The sequence below is a fragment of the Synchiropus splendidus genome, chromosome 7 (assembly GCF_027744825.2).
Source record: "Synchiropus splendidus isolate RoL2022-P1 chromosome 7, RoL_Sspl_1.0, whole genome shotgun sequence".
NCBI lineage: Eukaryota > Metazoa > Chordata > Actinopteri > Syngnathiformes > Callionymidae > Synchiropus > Synchiropus splendidus.
This window is the reverse complement of record NC_071340.1, coordinates 12713574-12735670: the sequence shown is the minus strand read 5'-3', so window position 1 is coordinate 12735670 and position 22097 is coordinate 12713574. Positions and strand designations below refer to the sequence as shown.

Here is a 22097-nt window from a genome sequence, read left to right as displayed (position 1 = left end):
GAAAAAACGATTCAGATTTTGAACAAATCACTTCTCGAACGGCCTTCTCTATTTTGTGTTTGTACGGCAGTGAAACTTGTGACCATCACACATGTATCTGAAAAACAATGTTGTTCAAATTACAGACCACAAATATGAATACATTTTAAAAATCAAACTAACTTTATGTGCAATTGCACAAGTTCTCAGTATCAATGAGTACTCAAATGCAAGTACTCATACACTTCTTGTTTTGGGAAAAAAATAATCTGTGCATTCTTAATATAAACATAAAATGCAAGGTTCCTCATTCACCTTAAGCTAATTCTATTCAAGAACTTGAAACTACTGGACAATAACCACATACAGTCCTAAAGTTTAACTACACTAACAACGGCTAGCATCTGATGTAGCGCCAACATTTTACCCAAAAAAAAGTTTCTTTCGTCAGCAGATGTTACGAGGCCTCAGAGACAAATATTCAACCAGCGTCATACAAATCAAAGAGGGAATGGGCTCACATTGTATCATCCGGTTGGGTCTAAAGTTTAAGTTTTGGCCAGAGGAAGAACAATGAACACAGGGAAGATTCAGGATTACTCTTGTGCTCAGGTCGATAGGATTGAAAGCAGATGCTGAGTGAGTCTTAGCTTGAAAAGTGTTGAGTATTTTATGAGCTTGTCTCATTATTTAGTACTGACCACATGGTGGTGCAAATGAATTGTCACACAGGGAGAGCTATTTCACCTGCTTTTTATTTGGATCCACATGTAGGTCATTTTGACCTGGTCCTAGTGTTAAGGATTTGTTTTTTACTTTTCATGCACATCGCATGAGCAACGTTGAATTTTCTCACCTTGTTTATCACCTCTGTTGTGTGTGAATATATCAGACTGGTGTGTCGTTGGTGTGTGTCCAAAACTAAATATGTAATTGAATGGCAGCATTGTTCTCCCAGTACCTGGCCACCCTGTCTTGAAAAATGCAGCCAAATTACTACAATTTATCGTTTATTTGTTTGACCTAGCTCTCAGTCATCAGCTCGTCTTTTTGATGCACTTCGACCTATTTACAACAAAACGTACCGATTGAAGGGAAATCTTGGTTGATTATAACCACCTGTGTTCATAGGCGGTCGGAATTTCTCCTTATTCATTTGACTTTGGACATGTTGAAATACAGGGCAAACGACTTGTCTGCTTCACAATGACTCACTTTAGTATACAGGAAGTAGTTTCCCATCACTCAGTCTGACTTCTGACCTCAGGGACATTCTTTGAAAATCGAATAATTGGCTTGGCTAACATGTCAAGCTAGTTTGTGGCGGTGACTAAAATGAGAAATTGATAGCGTTGGTCTGTATTTAAGGTGTCTGAGTACAGTCACTGCAGTTAAATAATGACTGAAATCACTTTCCGAAACGTACAAATGACACTTGCTCTTAGGCAAATACTTCCCCTGTCACTGATGGAAAGGCACCTCAAAAGGAGGTACCATGAAATTGAGGGTCTCAGGTTTTTTGGGGGGGCAGTACGGGTGAAATTATCTTAAAGTGCATCCAGATGGTTATCTTTCTTTCCACACTCTCCTCTTTTTCCCCACATCAACCCCCCACTCATCACTCTATATCATTCTTCTGTTTCCCCCACCAGTGAACTGTCGAACCGACGACCACTTCTGTTAGAAGTGAGCCAAAGCTAACACAAAGAGACAGTGATGGGGTCTTGGAAAATAAAGAACAGTCTTCAGGGTTCAAGAAGCATCTACACAACTCACTCGGTTTGTATATGCAACCCAGGTCCTCACTCTCCTTACTCTTTACTAAGGTGAGAACTGAGGGAATCATTGGCCTGTCGAATAGACTCAACAACAGCAGATTTATGGCAATAAACTGCCTACAAAACAATAGACTCAATTAATAGGGCTGGAGTCGGAGAATCTTAAAATCTTCACGATCATCTGGGTAGCTCTTAGAGGAGAGATACCACGTACTCAAAAAGGAACGTTAAACCCATTTCCCCATGGGAATCCCCAACAGATGCATCTATAGCAAAAATCTGTTGTTCCCACAAAGATTTCATTTTATTTTAAAAGGTATCCACATGCTTTTAGCTTGTTACTTCATCTTGTTACTCTCTACATTTTCCTAATTTATGCAGCTCTCGCAAAAACAGAAGCTACGCACATCCACCGTGATGGACTTGTCAGATAGCTAGCGTTACTACAAGAGCAGGCCGACCATCGTATCAACAATTCTGGTCGATCTCAATTGTTGGCCATGACCTGACTCGCCAGCCACTTCCTGTACAGCTCTCCTAACCTGGCCACCAGGGGTCGGCGCATTCTGAATCGGACCGACAATAGAGAACAGTCGAAAATGTGATACCAAAAACTAAAATTAAGTACTGTTTATGCAACTTCAGCTGACGTTTGCAGAGTCCGTTTTTAGCATTAGCCTCCAAGCTAGCCAACACAGCATGAGATCAGTTTGTGCGAGGATTGTTCTTACATTATCATATTTACTTTATTTTGTGGTTGAACAGTGTTATTCTTTTCTATGTTTGTTGCGTGGAATTTGTTCTTATGATCTTTGCCATGCACGGTTTCTAAAATTTAATTTAAATAACTTTTTTTCATGACAGAAAATAATATCGAAAGATAAGGAGAATAATCAAGATCAAATGGACAAAATGCTATATCTAGTATGCCATATCACCCAGCCCTAGTTATTACTGATCACAGTTTAAAATCATAACCAACGGCATTAGATCATTATTTTTATTTTAAAGACTACGTCAGCTCAACGTTGCTTCTCATATCAGTATTAATGAGTATTAAGTACATGGGCTGCCGAGGTCACTATATCTTTGAAGTTCATGGACAACCTGAAAAGAAACACACCACCGCATCGCGACCTTGATGCGTCCACTCTTCCCCCCACGATGTGTGAGAGACACCGCAACAGAACAGAAGGAAAAGAAACTACTGGGGCTGAGCTGTGTGAATTATAGAGCAGTGGGAGAGAATAGTTAAATCATGAGATCAGACTCTGGCTGGTTGAGTGATCTGACACTCACCGTCTGGGACCCAGCACTTAAACTCCCAGCAAGAAGGGAGTTAACCAAAAAAAGGAAAAATTATCTTAAATCTATGAATCCGTGCAATGGCATTAACACCTGCTGCTAGACAAATACAGGGTCAAAGTGAGTTGGATGTGACAGAAAAATGACACTTGAAGTATTGTCTCATAAGGTGGCAGGAAGGAAAGAGGGAGCGGCTGAACTGTGTGCCCCGAGTGAATTATAGAGCACCAGGACCAAATAGCTCCATCATGACATCAAGAGCACTGGGTTGAATGTCCACCCTGGGGCGGGCAGGAGAGTAATGCGCCCATAGATTAGAATCGTAAGACTGTGTGCACGGATGATCTCGTTCTGGAATCATAAATCTGAAGAATGTAAATACACTGAAGGTAGATCTACTCATCTAGAGACAAATTAAAGACATGCTAGTAATAAATCAGGAAGGCTGCTAATATGAAGAGAAGCAGCAGCGCACCGCACCACAGTACGACTACAAAGCTTGTCAGCGGGATTAACATTTGAGAACAAAAACACACTATTCTTTTCTGATGGTGTTGTGACATTGCCAAGCATCCAAGATCAAAACCAGGGCCGCAGCGACTAGTCTACTAGTCGACTATGATCGACTATTAAATTATTCGCAGACGCTTTCATTAGTCGAGTAGTCATGACGTCTTTGTACTCGCAGTAAAAGAAGAAATCACTGAGGCACAAAAAAAAAAGGCACATCAAAGGACACATCCCGTTCACACTAGATTTTGAGCAACTGAAATTGAAATATAAAGTTTCAAAACAACTGTACAAGTGTCCGCAATACTTAAGATATATATATATATATATATATATATATATATATATATATATATATATATATATATATATACACATTAATTTATGTATTATTTACAACCCCACAATCATGTCGGGATGTTCATCACCCTGTATGCACTGTGAACATAGTCTGTCTAGTCTTCTATGAAAATAAGAGTTACGTGCAGCCCTAACCAAAACCATTAAAAACATATTAGGGACCCTTGGAGTAAAGAGGAAGAGACACTAGAGCAAGGGTCTCAAGCTCACAGCCCGCAGGATGTCAAAGTAAAGTAGGAGTGTGGGACCCACAGCACAGCGCCCCATGGTCGAATGCGAGTTTGTCATAAAACACAGAATACAACTGCATTTCTAATGCAATTAAATAAGTATGTTCTTGTTAATTGTGAAAATGGCCTTAATTATACATGAAAAAAATGGACCAAATTATTACACGCCACCCAATGGCTGTGAAAGTTTTCACGACCAATGCAACATGCATATCACCGCGCACATATGTGAGGAGCAGAAATGCATTATGACGTTTAAAATCTTATAGACTTGCCTTCACTTGAACCCTGATGTTTAACAGCCTTCAACTCACTGAAAAAAGAGGCGTTTGAATATATGTTACCGTGGCTGTCAAGATTTTTTTTCCCACCCGGTGTATGAAAGCAGATGAGAGCCATGTGTGGCCAACACACGTGGATCTTAATCAGAATCCACTTCATGGCAGTATTGAAAATCAAGTACATTGTGATCAGACAGGCTCTACAATCAAACACTCTTCTTCTTTGATAAAGCCCCGCACAGCTGAGGCTCGTGAATCGCTGAAACTAGAAAGACAGCATACATGTTGTCAAGGGCTGATGAATAATAATGGATGATAGATAAAAGCTTCACATGTTAAACAGGACCTTATGAATAATCATTATCACATTTTCAACAGACACTTTCATATGTAAATTGTACCCAAGTCCAGTTGCTTGAATGTGGGGGCTGAAACAAACACATCCTCGGCCTCTTTCATAATTTGACTATTTAGGGAATAGATTGTTTATTGTTTGAGCCGAGTATGTGAATTGAAAAAAACTTCTCAATTCACATGGGAGACAATAAACCACACTGCTTCAGAAATACAGCCTTTTGCAGCATGATCAAATGAAATCACCTGAGCGCTAAGAAAAAAATATGAATGTTAGGTTAGCAGTGAGGTATTGACCCGAGGCTACATTCCGACCAAAATAAGTATGGCATGCAGCAGATCAATGTGTGGAGTGAAACAACATGTTTGTCATTTGTCTTCAAGAAACAGGTTCCAAAAACAACCACTAACAAAACCATCGACAGCTTCATCAAAAATAATGCAATGTTAAGAACCACCACTAGAGGTCACCTGACTTTGCCCATATTTTGGTTTTCATAATCTGCTCAGATAACCTAAACATCGTGTCACTGACACTTCCTCCTGAAGTTCAAAGTGGAAGAGTTGAAACGTTTAATCTTTCAGGAATATCACACTGACAATATAATTTAGAAAGACAGATGTTTACGGGGGAAAAAAGCCCTCCGGCTTTTTGGTTCTTATCAGCCGGTGATCCTTATCAAATGCTTCCTCTTCAGGTGGAGGGATTTAGATGATTGAACATTTATCACCATCAAACCTTTTTACAACTTTAGAAACAAAGTTCTTTTGAAGCTGAACCCTGAACAGATGAGAAACACTCATTCGGATTTAATTCCTGATCAGATTTACTGTCAAGAAACTTCCCACGTAACACTCCACAATTACACTCACTCTGTGGAATATCAGTGATTTATTTGATAGAATAGCAACTCATCATGTTGAAACTGGAGGCAAAACTGTTTAAAAGTTGGGGTTATTGTTTCAAACATTTAAATGATGTACTGTATACTGCTAGAGACCAAAGCCAATGACAACCATAGTAATGTTAGAAGTAAGCACTTTCTCTACATTCATCACCTCTAATCCATGAATAGCAGTGCGATAACAACAGAGGCATGAATGACCATACAATCCCCAAACTGAATGGTCCTGTCTCAACACTTATCTACTGGCCCTTCAACATCCATGAAATATTGCAATGGCATGATATTGTGTCGATATTTTAAGCATGCATTATAAACATTTAATAAATAACTACCGTAATTTCTAGACTATAAGACGCTACTGTTTTCTCGGAATCTGGCTTATATGGCATTCTGCAAATCAAAGCCTCAGCCAATCAAACAGATTAAATCACAGGCGTTTTATTGACCTTAAAACGCTCAAAATGTGCTGCTTTCGCCTGCATGTCCGCAGCTCCGCCAACAGAGCCAATCTCCTCTAGGACTGGAGACAAGAAGCAGCTGCTGAGAACGGCTGTGAAGTCTTCGAACTTCGGACGCATAAGCGTAAAACAGCACATGCTGGAAGTGATCCTCATGCATTTTTAAGCACCACTGAGCTTTCTACGGTGCAGACAGCACCACTGCACCCGCGGCTTGTAGACTGGCGCGGCTCATGCATGAATAAGATCTATTTCCCTTCTTAAATTTTGTGGGTGCCGCGTCTGGTACACTCTATAGCCCGGAATTTACGGTATTTGGATATGAAGTATTAAAATCCCAGCCAGGAGTCTTGATCACATTCTTTCGATCACTACCAAAGGTGTGTGACCATAAGTGAGAGTAGGAATTGAGAAGGAATTTGTCCTTCAACTTGACCTTTTCCGCCAAGCCTAACAAATGAACTGAGGCCGATCCAGGAATCTACAACTGAAACATTACACAATGACCAAAATGTAGCTGATGTGGGGTCTTCTTTTTCAGCAATATCAGGTCACCATTTTTTGTTCTCCTATTTGTCTTCTGCTTGGAGAAACAAAACAATAATTGTTTTGCTGTTCTTGGCATGCGTGGTTATCCGAGGCAATGTAATGTGACCTTTCCTTCCATCGGTATCTTAAATCTCATCTTTCACATCACAAGGTGGATAGAATTATAAAGCATCTTCCAATCTCCGTTTCACCAACACTCAAGCGCAAACATAGCAGACACTCCAGGAGAGTCTACTGTTTACAGCGAGCACGTGAAACTCAATTACACAGCCAATTGAAAACGTGGCCGTTTCTCAGATTTGCATCATGCGTTCTTGACCTGGATAAGATTGCTGCTCCTGGTTGAACCCTCGAAAACTGTGTACAAGCACGGCACTTGAGTGACAGAAGTTGGAACACACACACAAATATCTACACATCTGGATCTCTGCTTCTTTCATTTCATTAGCAAAGTGTTTTCCAGTGCAGTCCCCCGGTGCTGCCCCTGGACCCCTTGGATGAGATGAGGTAAGATTTGGAGCCGCAAAATTATGCCATCTGGTAACTCAGAGACACAAAGACGCACACACTCAGATATACTCCTGTCATAATACACTCTGACAAAACACCTGGACCTGGTTACTGGGCTGGGAGCGGAGTAGTATGTGCATGCCTGAGTGTGTGTATAAGTAGTTTGGGGAATAGTGGACTGTGGTTCACTGCTCCAGGCAGTACTGAGGCTCACTCCTTTTTCAGGGCCCTCGGAGACTCCTATACAACTCCCATAAAACGCTACATTCTCTTTCAAAAAAACATTAATTCAGGAACAAAAAATGTTAATGTTATGAAGCCATAAATGAATATAGTTATTCCCTTGATCTAAAAAAGTAGTGAGCTACTTTTACTTTTTCAAAAAAAAAAAAAATCACCTATTAAGCACCATTGTTCTTCTCAATAAGTGGCATTTTAACACTTTATTTGAATCATTCCTCACAGGTTGACAGTATGAATGACTCTTCTGATTCTCTTCAGATGAACTCGACTGTTAAGTTTTAGATGAAGTGAATCTGAATGGATGAGCTACGTCACAAATTCAGCAAGTTTGTTGATGTTTACTTCTACAGCCACAGTGTTTTTCTACTGCGTGACTCAGTATAACTAACCGAGACCGAGTTCAAATGAACGGCCGTTTGAGTTGAATTAACTGTTATTGCCGACAGAGTTTAGCATGAAGCACTCAATTTAGCCCCAAAGCGGCACGTGTGAGCGAATGTCAACAAACCGCTTTCGAACCAACAGACTAGCTTTCACTCCGCTGCGACGTCACGGTCGCGTCCATGTCTCTCACCTCAGCCTGGCGTCAGCCGTCGTTGTTCTCAGCCGCAGGTAGAAGTGGACAGCTCGTCGGGATCGTGGGAGCAGATGAGAGTTGTTCCTTTGCCGGTCCAAGACGAAGTGACTCTCCTCCCTTTTCCTTCCCTCTCGTGGAAAGCGAGCTCCTCCAGATGTCATCGGTATGGCGGGCGATTAATGCCGCTGCATTGGCTACTTCTAAAAGTGAACTTGGGGAATCATTGTCAAGTTTAACCTGCAAAGATTGTGGATGTCTCCTGCTGTCAAATTATGCTCACAGCTCTCTTATCGCTAAATCACTGTATGCCCCATAGAATCCTTCGAAAAGAACAAAGATGCACCTTTGCCATCCTATTTAATTTCTCCTCAAGTCTATTAAAATTAGTTGATCTAAATGGTCTTTTTATGTTTGTGTTCCAAGGTGAAAACTAATGTTTGTGTTGCCTGCTGGTGGTGATGGAGGACAATAATATGAACCATTTTGATACCAAGAATTGCGATATTTCAAATTCAGCCACCTAGAATTTAAAGCTAATGTTGTTTATTTATTCATTTGCGTAAACACCGTCTTATAGGGTGTTTATTTATTAGTGTGTATTATTTTTGTCCTATTCATTGATTAACTGAACTTTAAATGCCTCACCTTTTGTCAACTGCACGGCGAGTAACTATTGTTTTGTTTTTACAAATGGCAAATCAATGCTTCCTTGGTGTCCTGTCATGTTCCTGCATGCTTTAAGTCCTCCACTATCAGTCCTGTTCCCAAGAAGGCCAGGATCACAGGACTGAATGACTACACACCAGTGGCACCGACATCTGTGGTCATGAAGTCCTTTGAGCGCCTGGTTCTCTCTCACCTGAAATCCATCACTGCTTCTCACCTGGACTCATTGCAGTTCATTTCATTCTGCAGTATCTGGACTCCCCAGGGACCTATGTCAGGATCACGTTTGTAGACTTCAACTCTGCCATTAACACGATTCTCCCAGCTCTGCTTGAAGACAAGCTTCGCCAGCTCAACGTGCCTGACTCCCTCTGCAAATGGATTACAGACTTCTTGACCAGCCGGAGTCAGTATGTGCGGCTGGGGATGACTGTCTCCGACACTCAGACCCTCAACATCGGGTCCACTCAGGGCTGTGTTCTCTCTCCATGGCTCTTCTCCCTCTACACCAACTGCTGTACCTCCAGCCACCAGTCCATGAAGCTGATCAAGTTTGCGGATGACACCTCAGATGGAGATGAGTCGGCTTACAGGAGGGAGGTGGAGCGGCTGGTGTCCTGGTGCTGCCACAACAACCTGGAGCTCAATGCCCAGAAGACAGTGGAGATGGTCATAGACTTCAGGAGAGTAACAGTTTCTCCATCCCCTCTCATGTTGGCTGGCTCCATTGTGGACTCCTTCTGCTTCCTGGGAACCACCATCACCGAGGACCTCAAATGGGAGCCAACCATCAGGTCCTTCATCAGGAAGGCCCAGCAGAGAATGTTCTTCTTCTTATTTTATTTTTATTTTATTTATTAAAGGCACTTTATTTCGAACCATTTTCTAGTTGGTGGAACCCCCACTGACCATGGCAATAAATTCGATTGTGATTCTGATTCAAAGTCAATGTCAGATGGTCACAACAATGAAAGCCATACTACTAATGTCATAGTTTTCTCTAAGTCTGATCTTCTATTGAGTTAAAATTGCTAATAAAGGAATGCAAACACACACAAAACATAGCCAAATAAAACATTTTATTAAAACAATTATTTCTGATACACAAGAGTGTAGGTTGTTTTGGGTTTTTTTTTTGTTTTTTTGTCTGTATTCGAACCGGTTTCACTCATAAGAAGTAATGATGAAAACATAAATAAAAACAATAAATGCCTGTTGCTGTCCCATAATAATATAATATCATTTTAAAATTTAAACACAGAAAAGCGTGATTCATAAAACTGAGTTGAAGTACTTGTGGTCTTAGTAAAGAACCCGGAAGTCAAACTGCTATAATATTTCAATTCCACTCATAACTATGTTTTAACAAATAAATTGTTACTCTCATTCTACTTGACATCGACAATGACATGAAAAAATATATTTAAAAAACGATCAGAAGTTTGATACTATTATGCTTTTAAATTACCTCTCCTCGTTTCATTAGTGGAAAATACAGTCAAAACTTCAGGCAAATATATAAAATCATTGAAGGAAGTAATTACAAACTCAATCAGAACCACATTCCTGAACTAGGCTGAGTTTATATTAAAAAGAAAAAGACTTGATTCAACAGAGGCTCCTGGTTAAGCTCACTTGGCAAAGTAACAACCTGTCATTACGGAAGTTATTTATGGAACATTTCCACCACAATCTTATACACAGGGGAGCCAAAAAAAAAAAAAAAAAAAAGAGCCAACAATTTATATTTTCAGACTGTAGGCATGTTTCTTGCAAAGAGGTTTGTCTTTCTTGGAGAAGAACTTCTGTCCTTCCAGTGAGTTGCAGCACACCTGACGCAGACAAACATGATTAACCACAGAAGTCATAACGTTGACCTTTTTTACAAATGAATCAATATATTTGGCGATAATCCTCTCAGAATCACATAAATACACCAAAGTAGAGTCGTGTTTTTGCCAAATAAAACCTGGGAAATGCGCAGTGCTATCAATTCATGCTTTTAAATCACTGGTGAAGACTCACTGCACAGACGAAGCAGGTGTCATGCCAAGTGTAGCCCAGCGCTTCCAGGAATCTGTCTCCTGCTTCTATAGGAAACTCACAGCCGTGGCAACAGGTCCCAAACAAAGTGTAGAAATCTGTCCGGAATAAAAGGAACATCACACATTCACCTACCATGAAGGTATATGGCGCTTGGATGGCAATAAAATTGCACTACAATCCAACAATCCTGTAGTGCTGAATGAGTACTGTGCAATCTGAAATCATGATGAAGATATTCATATCTTCATTTTAAGATCATTGAGACTCGAATTATTACATTACTGAACCAAACATTAGTTTTCTGCTAAATCTAACATAGGCTCTTGGGTCTTTCCTCACCCTGCTCACAATATGGCTCCCCATCTTCCAGGTGGAAGGTGTTGTTTCTTATGGGCTGCTCACATGAAGTGCAGGTGAAGCAGTAGACATGCCATGTCTGCTTAAGGGCATTTATAACTTCCTGTCAGGAGACACATGCAAGCGAAAACAGGTCTGTCAGTGATGGATATATACATGTTATTAACACAGAAGGAGAAATGTAGGAGGATGTCCTAGAAATGTTCCATACGCGGTCCATAAAATGCCTATAAATGTGTTTTTTACGACACAATATTTTCCATATTAGGACCATATGACCCAGTTGAAAGCAGGCATGCTTCGTTCCCAGCCAGTCTGAAGCCAAGGGTGGTGGGTAACATGGAGGATTAGGAGAGAGAGAGAGAGCGAGAAAACCGGTTAGAAGTGAAGTTAAGAAGTTGTAAGCTGGTTGAAGATGTGTGAGAAAAGGAAGGTTGAAAGGGATTGGAAACAGAGGTTAGAACACACACAGGATAAATGTCAGAGCCGTTACAGGCGCACGGATCTCGGCTCACCAACAGTCTTGGTTCGAGAAACACTTGCGGGCACGGGGCCTCTGAGCTTAGTCCCCTTAGCATTCCCAGTTTCTGGGGTGGGCACTTGAAATGTTTGGAAGCCATGGCTTCTCAGGGCTGGAAATCTAATCTGTATCTTTAGAGTCTGGATAAGACAAACATTAGGGAATGCGACTACTTTGAAATAATTAAAATATATTATAAAAGTAGGACATTTTGAAATTGGACAAGATCAAGCATCCGATTAAAGGTTAAGTTGTTTTAACTCCCTCCCATCTTTATGTTATACTATACGTTTATATTTCATTGCTTTTGATAACCTCTTCCTTCTTTTAAATAATTTAATTTAATTTACATTTGTGTTTGTGTTTATTCTATTTCGAATGATTATTATTTGCATAACCAATATATGTATATGTGCTTTATTAGTAGTCAGTAATTTTTTTTTTTTTATTCTTTCAGTGATGACAGTTGATGTATTTTTATAGTACTTAACTTTGGTCTGACTTTGTGTGTATTGCTGTAGGTTGCGATACATCACGTCTTCCAAGAAAATAATACATTAAAATGAAATGAAAGCAGGTCAAGAGATGCAATATAGTCTTTCCTTTCGATGGGAAAGAACTGCAGTCAACTCATCACCTATAGCTCCAGGAATCTGGATATTTCACCATATACAGTTTTCAGTCAAGTGCTTCTTAAACCACACATTATAATGTTTATCAGGCAGATGCACTGACATTCAGGGGAAGCTGCTCAACTAAAAAAAAAAAAAGGGCTCTCATCACAAAAAAATATTGTTTTGGTTCCTTTAATTCACAGTTTTTAATGATATCCCCAGTCCATTTCGATTACTTCCAGTCACATGACCAACTGCAGCTAAAAACCAGGTCAAACTGGGAAGTTTGAATGAGATTTCGCGAACACCTTGCTGCAGGTCAGAGGAGAGTTTGACTGCCGCTCTACATGACATGAGAAGGAGTGGGAGTGGCTGTTATGCCGTGGTGCGGATTGGGGAATGATTCTTGCAAGAACTGAAATAAATAATACATTTGACTGTTTTGAAAGGAGAGTAACTTTTTTTTTCACAAGAATTTAAGAATGAAGAAGTATGGGCTACAGCCAGAGGGACACATTTCTCCTGTAGGGAAATGTAATGTAGGGGGCTGGTGCTTGAGCACCACTATCTGTGCACATCCCTGAATGCTAGTATGGCACACAGCGGCAACACGGACAGAAAACAATGACAATTCACCCCCAGGATCTTGGTCTGGCAGCGGGCACACGTTGGCGCCAAGAACTCTTCGTAACAGTGTTCACAGAAGACGGAGCCCTGCTCCTCCACAAAGCCGATGTCTGCCAGGGATGTACGGCAGTGGACGCAGTTGAACTCTTCTTTATGCCACGCTTTGCCCATCGCCACCAGGAACGGCCCCCTGAGGAAACCAGAGACAGACCATAACTGTGTATATCTGTCAACCTCCCAAAAAATGTCCTCAAAGAGTCAGTTATTACGCCCATTAGAGCTTGCGACTTTCAATAAAGAAAAGGATTTCAAGTTCCATGGCACAAGCTTCAGTCTGGTTTTTAGTTTTTGACGGAGAGAAGCTCCAGGAAAATGTTCGTATGGCTGTGCTGTTGACCACATAGAACGAAGAAGCAGACACTCAGGACAAAGGAGGAACAAGCCAGAAACGAAACACCGACCAAGAACCAGGTAGCAAGTTATTGAAGTTTAATACACCACTTCTTCTACTTGAATCATCGAGACAGCAAGTTCATTGAATCAGGTTCAACGTGTTGCAGCCTCGAACCTCAGACCCTCACCTAACACTGGTACTATGTTATGACATATACAACAGGGTTAGGGCTGGGCTTTCGTAGGGAATAGTTTTGAGTGATTGTTATGATGAACAACTGACAAGGCATTTACTTATTGAAGCATCCAGAGTTGTACCTGGCTGGTTTGAGGCTTGATAAAAAGTAAGAGAGCGACTGAGTAGACCATCATGTTTAACACTTTGTCTCCAGTATGAAGCACCATGACTCATATGAGTAACTTCAGACCAGGACGTTGGGTTTCTGCTTTTGTTTTGTCCAGTTTCCGCTCACCTGATAACCATGTTGCAGTGGGCACACATGGGTGTGCGGGTTCCAGCGGGGTAGTGTTCCGCCATCTGGACCAGGGTGTCCTCGTCTTTGGGGTGGGGTTGAGGAAGAGGTCTAGCTGGTGCCGGACCCCGCGGAACGCTGGCGGTCCCATTCCCTTTCACAGTGAAAGAAGGCGTGAGTAAACCAGACTGAGAAGCAAAGCCTGCTGCAGCTGAAAGAGAAATAAATGACAGATGTAGTGGAGGAGAACACGAAAGATGTGACGAGAGCGACAGCTCAAATGGTTGCACACATGTGCAGGTAAATGAGTTGTCGTGACCCCTGACCTCTGTCTATTCACCCAGCAGGTGTCTGCAGCCGACTGACTGCTGAAGTCACAACCATGGACTCAGCACATCAATCACTCGGCAACTTAAAGTCCCACAGACACACGATGTGTGTGAAAACACCAAGACCACAGAGACTTGTTGACGCTGAAAATCTTCATCTTCACCAGAAGTTGTGGTGCTATATAGTCAGCAAATGCACATCTGCCTTATAAATGCTATGCTATAAATTTATTTTTTTCTTGTTGCTGAAATATGATAAAGAAGAAAAAATAAATAAGATCTTTTTAAGTGGTGAATACCTGAGAACTATGTAGCACATATGGGGCTGACAATAATAGCTATGATGGAAGAAAAACAGACTAACCATAAGAGGACAGATTTGTTTCAAATAGCAATATAAAATAGAATAAAGATGAAAAAAATGTGGAATTTCTTTTGTTCTTTTGCTCTGGCCTCATGAGGGCCACATCAACACAAGCAAAGGGCCACATGTGGCACCACTTGCAGCATGTCTGCATTAAGAATTCACTTAATTTATTCAGTTTTTGGCTTAGGGGCCCTCACAACTGCCACAGTATTTTAAGTGGCTCCTAAATCTAATCGCCCTCCTCTGGTCTAAAGTACGCCTTCCACCCATATAGTTGTTACTGACATGCGCCTCAATGCCCTGTTAACTGTACTAGTAATAGCAGTAACTGACATGCATGACAAAGGGACTTTACTTTGTGTGACTGCAGAACCTTTGACCATGGTCTTGACAATGGCGGATTCATGGCTGTTGAGTTCAGGCTCCTCCCCTTTGTCACTGCGTCAATATCCAAAATGAAAAAGAGATATCCTGTCAATACATTGCATCAAAGTCATCTGTTATCTGAAGACATTTACAGTTGTCACTGACAAAGTTGTTTATGTGGGGTGATTTACAATGTTGGCATTTCAAGACGCCGTCCTTCACCAAAACAAAAAGCGCTGAAACACCACAGAGCATCGAGCCTGACTCCACATACGAAGGACAATCGTAACTTCAAAAGGAAAACAGTGTCACTGTACGGCGAAACAGAATCCAGGCCACCTACCTGCTGACAGAGCACAGACTAATAGGCTACACACCGAAAGTCTGACTTGAACTGCAGCCAGAGCAGAACGTGCAGAACAGAGACCAGAGCAGAATATATATATATACATGACATGAGACCTGGTCCAAACATAAACTGTGGAGACGTAGTAATACAGCACATACAATCCTTTCACGTGTTTTTGAAAGTTGCCGTCGGACCAAGTAGAATGATTTGATGTGTTGCCCCCACCTAATGCTGGAAGCCCTATCTCAAGGTCAGATAAAAGTCGTGGCCACACATTTTGTCTCAGGTCAAAATGTTCTTTAGAAGAACAACAACACGAATGAACGACCCAATGATGTCAAGCCGAGAAGTGAAGGAGCCAACTTCCTCTGAAATCATAAACATTCACAGTAAGCAATACTTTTAAAATACTGACTAAATGAGAAGTGTTTTTGCACTCCGAGAGAAATCAAAAATAGCGTGTCCGTTTGTTTGTTAGTGGTACTGCAGGGACCCGAAGCCAACAGTCGCTGGCCTCATCCCTGACTCTTTAGGGGCCATGTGTTATGGCAACTGCAGTCATAGTTACACTGCAGTGTTCTGGTGGTTGCAAAGACAAGAAAAAGAATGTGAATGTCAGCCAACTGTTATAAGAACAGAAGAATGCTTTGGACAGTTCCATACCATTGACAGACCAGACACACCTTGTTGGCCAGAACACAAAAAAGTGGAACTAGTGCCAACTATTGTAATGTAATTTAATCCCAACACTTGAGCAAGGTTACGTGGAGAGACTGACCGAGCCCTGTATTTGTCCCACGCTTCATTTTAGTTGTTTTTTCCAGTCATAGACCATGTTGCCACTGTGACTCAAAGAAAAGAGGCAAAAACAGACAGAATGGCTCTATATTTATTGACATCCGTTGTGATAAATGCAGCCAGACAGTTGCATAAGCATCGATTACTGCTAATAAGGGTAGCTGGTACACTTCTAATCTAAGTACAGGAGACTGGCAGGCTGCAGTCCTTATCTCTTCATTCTCATTATCAGCTGTGCCCACGTATGAGGGCCACCAACGCAGCTTAAAACTGAATTCATTTAATGATGTTATTCTGGAACCTCAGATGTGACTAAAAAAACAAAAAAAATCAGATCATCCTCCGGTCTATGTTAAGCAAAATTCATTTCGAACGATTCATAACATCTGCATCTTGACATCGATATGGAGGGACTGACTGAAGGACTACTTCAGCAGTAGGGTTTGATTCTACATTGGAGGCAGAAATACACATTAAAAAAAAACTAGTAAATTCAGCTTTAATTTTTATTTTTATTTTTATTTTATTTATTTTTATTCCAGCCTCAACACTCAGGAACTGGGACTTACTGGACATTACTCAAATTAGTATGTACAGTACTTTATGAAATAATTTATAAAAAAAAAGACATGTTAAATGTTTGTAGATAACTGTTCATGAAGTGAATAAGTTCTCACTGAGAACTGAATGAATACCTGTGTACGGGCTGTCGTTTTCTAACCCTCGTGTTATAATAGAATTCTATAAGCTCTGACACTTCCTCTCTCTCTCTCACTCTCTCTCTCTATATATAGAGAGAGTCTATATATATATATATATATATATATATATAGAGAGAGAGAGAGAGAGAGAGAGAGTGAGAGAGAGTGAGGAAGTGTCAGAGCTTATAGAATTCTATATATATATATATTATATATAAAGCGGTGTGATGCTTTCCTCCTTATATTCTGAGACAGTGATGATCTGTTAGAAGCCTCTCTGTCATCCGTTCTACTTATCAGCGAGCACAGAACATCCGTCCACATGAAGTCTTTAGCAGACAAGAGGTGACAAGTTGAGGAGGAAATATGATGCTCCCTTGTTCTCAAACTATTAGACACAATTACCGCTGAGCGCTCATTAATATGATCCACCATCTTGGCCATATCAGGCCGGTGTCTTCATCCTGATGCAGATTGGTTGAAGAATGAGGGACATTTGCGCTTCGCTCAGTGATCCAAGCGCCTTCACGGCGACTTCATATATGCATTGGTATCGCTCTCATCCTGCCTGGTTTCAGTTCTTTGTGCGTCTATCGTTGGCTGACTGTATGAGATAATGAGCACATATCGGCGCCAACTGCCTCCATTTGTACAAAGAGCACTTTTGTTTTATGCTGTGACCAGAAACTTATGTAGTCTAACTCGTAAATATGTTGGCGTAAACCCGAGTAAACGTGTTAAGTATCACGGACGGCTGTCCAACGCCACACAACAGATGGTCTATAATACAGCACCGTGTTTTCGGGATTGCTTTCAAGTCATGCACATGATTTTGCATTACACACACTGAAGCGCACGCTGCAACAAAGACGGCCATTTATAGAACATGAGAACTGTTTGGATTTTGATGATGGTCTTGTCTGAGATGCTGCCAGGCTGTTTCACACCGACCACAGAGCGCTGTGTTTTGTGGGAATGGTCTCCACAGAGACGAGCTTGCTATGTCGTTTGGCTTGGACACGCGGAGGTTTCCACCAGAGACATGTTCAGTAGTCACATTGTTTATTTGACAAAGTGGGTGGATTTTAAACAGCCTATGAAATATTGTACATGAAATGTACTCCGGCTTATTTTTGTTTCCGACTCGGGGGTCAATTGATACACTTCGTGGTTCAGTCCCCCACGGAAAGACAGCTGAAATGTATTATGTCAATCTAAAGGCAACTGTATTAATGAAACTGGAGGTACAAAAAAGTACCAGAAAAGAACTAAACAATTTGTCAGACGCCCATATCAAGTCTTCATTTGTCAAGTCAGAACATTAGGTCACCTCAAGTTAAAGACCTTCCATGGTCAAAAGCATGAGTCACCATCAATAACCCACATATATTATTCCTTCAGTTCGATGAGAGCAGAAGTAATAAAGTGTTATTAAGCGTTTGGGCAGGTTTTAGGGTAAAAAAAAAAAAAAAGTAGAAATTCAGTACTGGTACTCTGCTGCACTCTAGTGGTAATAAAGGCAAAAGTCTAAATTGAGTCATGAAGTCAAATATACTTGTGGGGGAATACACTCAATGAGATTCATACGAAAATATGAGGTTTCAAAAATTCAAACTCAAAAGTCAAAACTATGACTTATTGCAATTACACGCTCATACTTTGCTGTTCCAGTGTAGATTATACATTCAACAATTCACCTGGAATCTTTCCGAAACCAGAATGGACAATAGAAGTCAGAGGGACTTTGATGAAAAATGGGAAAATGGATCAATGTTTGTGCTTCAAATGTTCAAATGTTGTGTTATGTAATGGACCACAGAAATGCTTCATGCTAAAATTAGTATTTAATTCGCAAATATAAATGTCTTCCCCAGTCAAACTCAATGAAGGAGCATGACATTGGGTCGGCTCATTCCTCCACTAAGCCACTCATTTTCACCTAAACTGTGATTCTGATATAATTTTTCCATGTGTTTTTTATGTATATAATTGATGTTAAATATATCCAGCATGCACTGGACTCAATCGAACAGCAAGTGGGACGAGCACTTAAGGGTAGCTACACAGTGCCTTCGTCCCCATAGACCCTCAAAAGTAGATTTATTTCAGTGATTCTATTGTATTTTGTGTTTTATTCAGTCAGGGTTTTTAGGTTTCATTTGTAAAGCCAAAGCAAATTCAGCCTCAAACATTGACTGTGCCTTAAGTAAATTTCTGAAAGCAGAACAAACAAAACTGAAAACACAGAAAAAGAAACAGGAATAAATTCAATCACTTTATTAGGAACAATATGAGGGAAATTCAAGAAGTAAATAATTTGCCACACCACTAGCTGTGTTTGTGTCACTATGATGCCTCACTGTAGGAGTAAATATAGTCAATAAAAAGCTGGAAAAGTAAACGTTGGTTTGACATAAACATGTAACCTCAGAAATTAATTACATTCATATTGTTTTGTACAATATCACAGGGCTTTTGTCCATAGACTTTGCAAACACACCAGAAATCTCAACTTTAGTATCGTTAAAGCATATAAACTTCAGTCACACTCCAGGACTTAGAATTGATGTACAAAATGAGGAAACAATAGGACTATAGACGAGTGGTGATGCTCTCAAACCCTGAACTACGTTTATGTACAGAGAAGTCACCACTCACAATGTGAAACTGGATGAGCTGTGCTAAAGAAACATGCACTAACTGACATCAGTGAAACACGGATGTTTTGAATTAGCAGCATAACAGGTCTGTTTATTTGTGGAGGTGAAAGAGGGGCAGGATGAGAGCGTATTTACTAGTAATAAAACTGTTAGGGAAAAATACTCTCTCTTAACATGCTGTTTCACTTGCCAGGCCGTTCCGTATCCTCCCAAAACCTCTCACCAACACAATTGACAAAAAAACCCACCATCAACTGATATGTTGCACTCAAAAACATGGACACACTGGGAGTCTCTACTGGACGTTGAGTGTGCGAGCAGACACCCCGTGGTGCCAGTCTCTCAGCTCGCCATACTTAGGGCCAATCACCAACCGAGTGGTGGTCTTGTTTACCCTGTCATCCAGGACCAGGGGGGAAGAGGGAGAAGAGATGCTTTAGGAGAAGAAGCTGGCATTTAAACTGTGAACAGACTCACAACAGGCCATACCACATGCTGGCGGGCATCACATGAGCTGTTATCACGACAGGGAGGACACAGCCAGGAAGTGCAGGGCTGTTATCAGGACGGGACATGGTGCCGATGAATTAGGGAAGAAAATAAATGGATGATGGAAGGATGGTTTTCCTCCCTTGTCAAATGTTTCCTGTTGTTGAAGAAGTTTATTGCGATCTTGAATATAGTAATGAATATGAGATGGGATGATAAAAAATTCAAGGAGCGTTGTGTTGAGTTATTGGTGACCTGTGACGTGAACATCATGAAAACAGCTTTTATTGTGCTTGTAAATGCAGACTTAAATAACAGCTAACAGCTTTAGATGCAAGACGTAGTTTGTCCTCTGTATTTCTGTCAGTTTGAGCTATTTAAGCGACTAAACAATGTGCTGTTTTGTTGTTCATTAACCGATAATCGGCCTGTTGATCTATGAATTGCTCAACAAATTCATCATGACTTGGGCAGTCAACAGATTAAAATGTGTACTGTAATCTCAATTATCAACACTAAAGATGAGTTAAGCATGCTAAGCCTTTGCCTGCTATGTTGGCTGGTTGTACAGGAGTAAACTAGTGTTTGCATGTGGAAAGCAATATTCGTCACTCGTGTGTAGATAACATCTTCCTTTCAGTTACATTTAGAAATGATACAAAATGTGAGATTAATTTGCCATCAATTGCGAGTTATTAAATGAGATTATTTTTTGTCTCTATTGAGAGCCCTACGTTAAAACGAGGTACTTGATTTGAAATCTATTGCAACAAAAGTAGTTTAGCTTTTCAAAGGCCAAACTGAATGACCCAAGATACATCTAAATGCATTGGTATAGAAGAAAGAAATATATTGGCATGTTGTCATACACTGCCTGGCCAAAAACAAAAGTCGCCACCTGGATCCTGGATGTGGGGTTGCTGCAGTAGGTCAGGTCTAGGTTCAGCAACATGATGTGCTCAAAGAATGAGGTCAGCTGACTACCTGAATAGACTGAATGACCAGGATATTCCATCAATGGATTTTTTCTTTCCTGATGGCACGACCATATTCCAAGATGACAATGCCAGGATTAATATGGCTCAAATGGCTCAAATGGTAAAAACTGGTTCAGGGAGCATGAGACATCATTTTCACACATGGATTGGCCACCACAGAGTCCAGACCTTCACCCCATTGAGAGTCTTTAGGATGTGCTGGAGAAGGCTTTACAGACTCTACCATCATCAATGCAAGATCTTGGTGAGAAATTAATGCAACACTGGATGGAAATAAATCTTGTGACATTGCAGAAGCTTATCGAAACAATGCCACAGCGAATGCGTGCTGAAATCAAAGCTAAAGGCGCTCCAACAAAATATTAGAGTGTGTGACCTTTTTTTTTGGTGGTGACTTTTTTTTGGGCCAGGCAGTGTATTTAAAACAACATTATTGGTTGAATTTGCCTTAACTTCTTCAGAGCTTTTGTCTGGGACTTATTTTTCTCTGTTGCCCCTGGGATTAGAAAAACCTTTTCGGGAAAAATATGATGCCTGTGTTGGCGGTTTGCTTCTTGCTATTTCCAAAGAAATCTTTTTTTTTTTTTTAACTTAGTTAGATGTCTCTTGAAACCACCGATTTATTGTGCATCCACTGATTTCTTTAAAAAAAAAAAAAAAAAAAAAAAAAAAAAAAAAAAAAAAAAAAGTGGATTGAGTGTTTTAGATGTTCAGAGGGCGTCTTACAGCCCACATGATTAAATGCTGCACACACATGCTGCTCACATGTGTGGTCCACACATCAACACTGCAGGTTCGATGCAGCAAATCACAGAGGAGGATAAAACCACAGCTCAGCCACGACGGCGAACAACACATCTATGGTTTCACAAACAACACCGCAAAGGCACCACAGACCAGCGCAAATGCAACCACGACAAAGTGAAGACACATATATGCTTAACAGCATTATTATCATCACATAAACCAACATGAATTGTCATGGACTTACTTTGTTTTCTTTGCTTTGTCAGATTCCTCTTGTGCTGCAGGAATGAGAAGAACAGCTCTCTGACATGTGTTGCATGTGATGGGAGTGATTCAGCACAGCAAATCAAGCATACCACGCTCAGTGCCAGTGATCTGAGCCAGGATCCTGAACGACCTGGACTGGGTAGTACCGGTGCGTGGACGCCAGTCCTCCGTGTCCTCCATGATGCGCTTCCTGCTGGCATCAGCATGAGTGGGCACGTGGTAGAAATGAATGTCTGTCTCCACAACATGTTTCCTGGGAGCTCTGTGATGTAAGGAAAGATAAAAAAA

The 22097-nt window shown here is 40.8% G+C and overlaps 2 protein-coding genes across 4 annotated transcripts in view; both read right to left on the bottom strand.

The window, feature by feature from the left end:
• The window catches only part of bmpr1ba (bone morphogenetic protein receptor, type IBa), a 56186-nt gene extending 47987 nt beyond the window's left edge, over positions 1-8199 (bottom strand). The window contains exon 1 of the mRNA XM_053871389.1: positions 8040-8199. The gene's annotated coding sequence lies outside the window, so the exon portion shown is untranslated. The remainder of the gene's footprint in view (positions 1-8039) is intronic.
• Positions 8200-9781: 1582 nt separating this feature from the next.
• Positions 9782-22097, bottom strand: part of pdlim5a (PDZ and LIM domain 5a) — a 38435-nt gene continuing 26119 nt past the window's right edge. For all 3 annotated transcript variants that reach the window (XM_053871459.1, XM_053871460.1, XM_053871461.1), the window contains 8 exons: positions 21899-22071; positions 21787-21820; positions 14790-14872; positions 13739-13892; positions 12882-13062; positions 11094-11214; positions 10734-10849; positions 9782-10540 (listed from right to left, as the gene is read on the bottom strand). In XM_053871459.1, the coding sequence (XP_053727434.1) occupies positions 10451-10540; positions 10734-10849; positions 11094-11214; positions 12882-13062; positions 13739-13892; positions 14790-14872; positions 21787-21820; positions 21899-22071 (952 nt within the window). In that variant the 3' untranslated portion in view covers positions 9782-10450. The remainder of the gene's footprint in view (positions 10541-10733; positions 10850-11093; positions 11215-12881; positions 13063-13738; positions 13893-14789; positions 14873-21786; positions 21821-21898; positions 22072-22097) is intronic.